A 3912-nucleotide genomic window follows, 5' to 3' on the forward strand; every position below is an offset into this window, starting at 1 on the left:
ACTAATATCTCAAAATATCTCATTTCGCTTTTTGAGGAAAAAGTATTTCTTCCGGGTACTTTTCCAAGCGGTGTCATATTTCTACTCTCAGTCTCTCTCTTCAATAAGTCCAGATGGGAGACGAAACAGGGTGCGCCGGCGATCGGATGGAGGCGGAGGGAACGAAGCGGGCGGCGCTACTTAGGCAGATAACAGAGGAGGGGGGTTTCGCCTTCGTCAGCTCGGTGGAGAAGGCTGCCGCCGGCGACATCCGGGCAGCGGAGGCGGCGCGTGAGATGGCCTGGGAGCAGCTCCACTCCGGTCCTTGGAACGAGGTCTCTAATTCGCTGCCTGTTAACTAGACCTTATCTGGATGAAATACTCTTTTTTTTTTTTTAAACCTTCGCAGAAAGCTGCGAAGTCGTGAGGGGGAGTCGAACTCTATCTGGATGAAATACTCAGTTCCTTTTTTTTTAATTGTACAGTTGGAAAGCTTCGTGCTGAAGTGTTAAACACTTGCTATGTAGCTTCATATTTGCTATTGACTTTGAGTTGAGATCTGAATACAAACTTCAAAACGTGGTAATAGATATTTTTATGCGTTTTAGCAAGGCTTCTTTCTTGCCATTTAAGAAGGTTTCTTGCCTTCTTTAGTCCGTTATTTCCAAAACGGTTCATCTGAAAAGAATGGTGGTTTATCTTGCAAAATTTCAACTAGTTCCTAATCCAAGTTCGCATAATGAACCTGCCAGGGAGTGGTGGCTTATATAAGGTGCCTATACTATAGGTTTTTAAAGTAAATTATGAATGATCATAGTATTGAAGTACAGTTTCCTAAAATATTTAAGAAAATACTAGGATAGGTTTTAGGAAGGGAATTAATTAATGAATGTTGCATGAGAAATGTTAAAATAACAGGTAAATTATATAATATGCCATAATGACATGAATTTGACATAAGAGGAGGGATCACTTCACAATATTTATCTTGACAATCTTGGAAATAAAAATTAAACTTATATGTATATTGTTGGACATATAGATAGTCTAACAATCAAATTCTTGCAATTTGAATATCTTTTCGTGATGCATTAAGAACTATTAAATTCAGGTTATTGAAAATTAAACCTGTTTTCCTTTATAGGTGATGTGCATAGCATAGTAACATGTCAGTATGTATGTTTCTATTGTTTACGCAAAGTCAAGATTAATGTGCTTAACAATAATACTATTTTTTAAATTTAAAAAGGTGGTGCCAGCGTGGAGAGATGCATATGCAATGGCATGCCTCCACATGGCAGAGATTAAATCATCTGGAGGTGAAAGGCATGAGGCGCTGCGAACCCTCGACATGGGGCTTATCATGGGTGGTCCACTCCTCCGAGCTGAGCTGGATGCTGCCATCAACAGGATCACTGCTGCCACTCCATCCAATGCCCAGGAGCCACCTATTACTGGATTTGGAATGGAATCTGACAGTGACGCTGATGCCTCACAGTGGGAGCAGGGCTTGTGTACAAATAAAGACCCACATGAGGTTTCTAAAACTTCTATTTTGTGTTTTCACTATGTTATTCTTATTACCTTTTGTGCTAGGTTGAGTTGTAATTTTTTTCCAGGCATTACGAATTCTGCCAAGCAAGTCTCTTTCTGGCAGAAGTATAGAGAGAAGGGCGTTGATCTCATTTGAGACATTTATAAGTGACTATTTCTTGCGTCAAATACCAGTGATAATAACTGGATGCATGGAGCATTGGCCGGCATCCACAAAATGGAAAGATATTAATTACCTTAAACAGATAGCTGGAGATCGGACTGTACCTGTCGAGGTGGCCCACCTTCTTGTTCTTTTTTATATATATTTTTGTCCCCATCTTGTACAGTATGCACCATATTTAGTTGGCTTGAAATAGACGATTGAAAGGAAATATTTATTTGGTTATTAATGTAGCTCAGGTGGGGAAAAACTATGTGTGCACTGAATGGAAACAAGAATTGATCACCTTTTCACAGTTCCTTGAGAGAATTGGGTCCCACAACGCCGAAAATACAACATATCTTGCTCAGCATCCCTTGTTTGATCAGGTACAGAATTTTTTTTGTTTAATTATGCTGTCTGCTTATTGTTGTAATATGACTTATGTGTTATTATACGATTAGAACCTTAGAATCAAATGCAGTTGAGTCCAGATAAGATTGACTAAATTGCCTTGATTTCCACATAACTAGACAACACAACAGTTGAGCACTATTTGGCTAGCTTAACTTCATTTGGATTTTAGTTCACTTTGGGCTTTTTGCTAAAATGAAAAGGAGCACTCATTTATGTTAGGTGTAAATTTGCTATTCCGAGGGGCCTGCTCTGACAACTTATGATGCATTACTAAGGATATACCACAGTACCATATATCCTATTTGTGTCTACAAACTGACCTACTGCTTGTTTTTATGATTATGGAACTATTCACTTGATTTGGAAATTTTATTGCATCAAAATTGTCAACATTTTCCGTTGTAAATGATGCTATTATCAATTACAGTGTTTCCATCTCACATGGGAGCTAGTTGCAAGTATTCCAAGAAATTATAGTTGATAAACATAAAAATGGAGGCTTATTTGCAAAGTGTTTTGTTATAAACAAAAAAGGCAAAACTTAACAAAATCATTCAACAAAAATTAAACTTAAATAAAAAATATACATGATCTAATTTTTTCACATACTATTTATGTGCACTTATCAACAGATAAGGCAGTTGAAGGAAGACATTTTGGTACCAGATTACTGCTATGCAGGAGGTGGAGTGCTCAAGCCCCTCAATGCTTGGTTTGGCCCAATTGGCACTGTTACCCCATTGCATCATGATCCTCACCACAACATCTTGGCACAGGTAATGTCTTTGCCGATCTCCAATTTGATTAATGCAAATTGTGAGTATGCTGATACCTTATTCTATGCATGAGCAGGTTGTTGGGAGAAAGTACATAAGACTGTATCCTGCTTCTCTTTCCGACGAATTGTACCCACATGATGAGTCTATGCTTATCAACACCAGCCAAGTAATGCATTTATTAGTAATTTTTTAATCACTTAGAGATATTGTAACATTGGCAAGGGTGCTTAAGAGCTGGATAATTGTGGGTGACATACACAAAAATAAAATGCCGTAACTTGTTAATTTTGATGTGCCAACTCTTTAAGCCAACAGAATCCAAGTCTGATTCAACCAACCCAACTTGATCTGTGAAATTTGTAAATTTAATGTCCTAAACATGCTCGGCTTGACCCGAAGGACCTACACTTAACTTGCCTGGACCTGAATCAGTAGCAAAATGGCTCAACTTACAATTGGAAAAGTGAAATTATTTGTACTAACTTGAACTTGAAACAGTTTGCCTGAACCCAATTTTCCCTAAACAAATTACACTTGACTAATTCATTTTTCTGCCTCAATTTAATGTGCTTTTATCTGTGTTCGAGTAGGTAGACCTTGATCACATAGACACTGCAGCATTTCCAAAGATAGAGAACCTCGAGTTTATGGATTGCATATTAGATGAAGGAGAGATGCTTTACATACCTCGAAAATGGTGGCATTATGTCAGATCTCTTTCTACTAGTTTCTCTGTTAGCTTTTGGTGGAGTGCTGCTACACCTGAGCATAATTAGAAAGACAAACCCTTCTTTTAGTTTGCTATAGTTTGTTCATTGATTTGGTACTGGCTGATTTTGCCTGATTGATAGGAATCTGGGAATGAAGAAAACTTTAATTTTGGCCCAACTTTCAGAAAGTCTTATCAATCTGATTATGTTAGGTTTGTACATCATTTTTTGATGCTGATTCAAGTGATTATGCTGTTATATATAGCATATCTCAAATATGTTGATTGCTCAGCCTTTTCTCGTCCAATTCGTTGATGATACATCTTTTGAA

General features: G+C 37.7%; 1 protein-coding gene across 4 annotated transcripts; it reads left to right on the top strand.

Annotated features, from left to right (window-relative positions):
• Nucleotides 1–3912, top strand: JMJD5 (2-oxoglutarate (2OG) and Fe(II)-dependent oxygenase superfamily protein). 4 transcript variants are annotated; one of them, XM_078306909.1, is made up of 8 exons: nucleotides 36–314; nucleotides 465–561; nucleotides 1229–1516; nucleotides 1599–1808; nucleotides 1936–2064; nucleotides 2725–2868; nucleotides 2945–3037; nucleotides 3462–3912. In XM_078306909.1, exons 3-8 carry the CDS (start codon nucleotides 1259–1261, stop codon nucleotides 3645–3647), a joined length of 1020 nt encoding a protein of 339 aa, XP_078163035.1. In that variant the 5' UTR covers nucleotides 36–314; nucleotides 465–561; nucleotides 1229–1258; the 3' UTR covers nucleotides 3648–3912. The 4 variants fall into 4 exon arrangements, with proteins under 4 accessions (XP_078163032.1, XP_078163035.1, XP_078163036.1 ...); XM_078306910.1 differs by having other exon boundaries at nucleotides 73–314; nucleotides 465–558; XM_078306906.1 differs by lacking the exon at nucleotides 465–561 and having other exon boundaries at nucleotides 1–314.

The sequence above is a fragment of the Carex rostrata genome, chromosome 8 (assembly GCF_964058835.1).
Source record: "Carex rostrata chromosome 8, lpCarRost1.2, whole genome shotgun sequence".
Lineage (NCBI taxonomy): Eukaryota > Viridiplantae > Streptophyta > Magnoliopsida > Poales > Cyperaceae > Carex > Carex rostrata.

Excerpts from the sequence above, each read along its gene's own strand:
- JMJD5 (XM_078306906.1), top strand. The coding sequence starts at position 114 with ATGGGAGACGAAACAGGGTGCGCCGGCGATCGGATGGAGGCGGAGGGA. Across the intron at positions 1,809-1,935 it reads ATCGGACTGTACCTGTCGAG|GTGGGGAAAAACTATGTGTG; the intron begins GTGGCCCACCTT and ends AATGTAGCTCAG. Across the intron at positions 2,869-2,944 it reads ACCACAACATCTTGGCACAG|GTTGTTGGGAGAAAGTACAT; the intron begins GTAATGTCTTTG and ends ATGCATGAGCAG.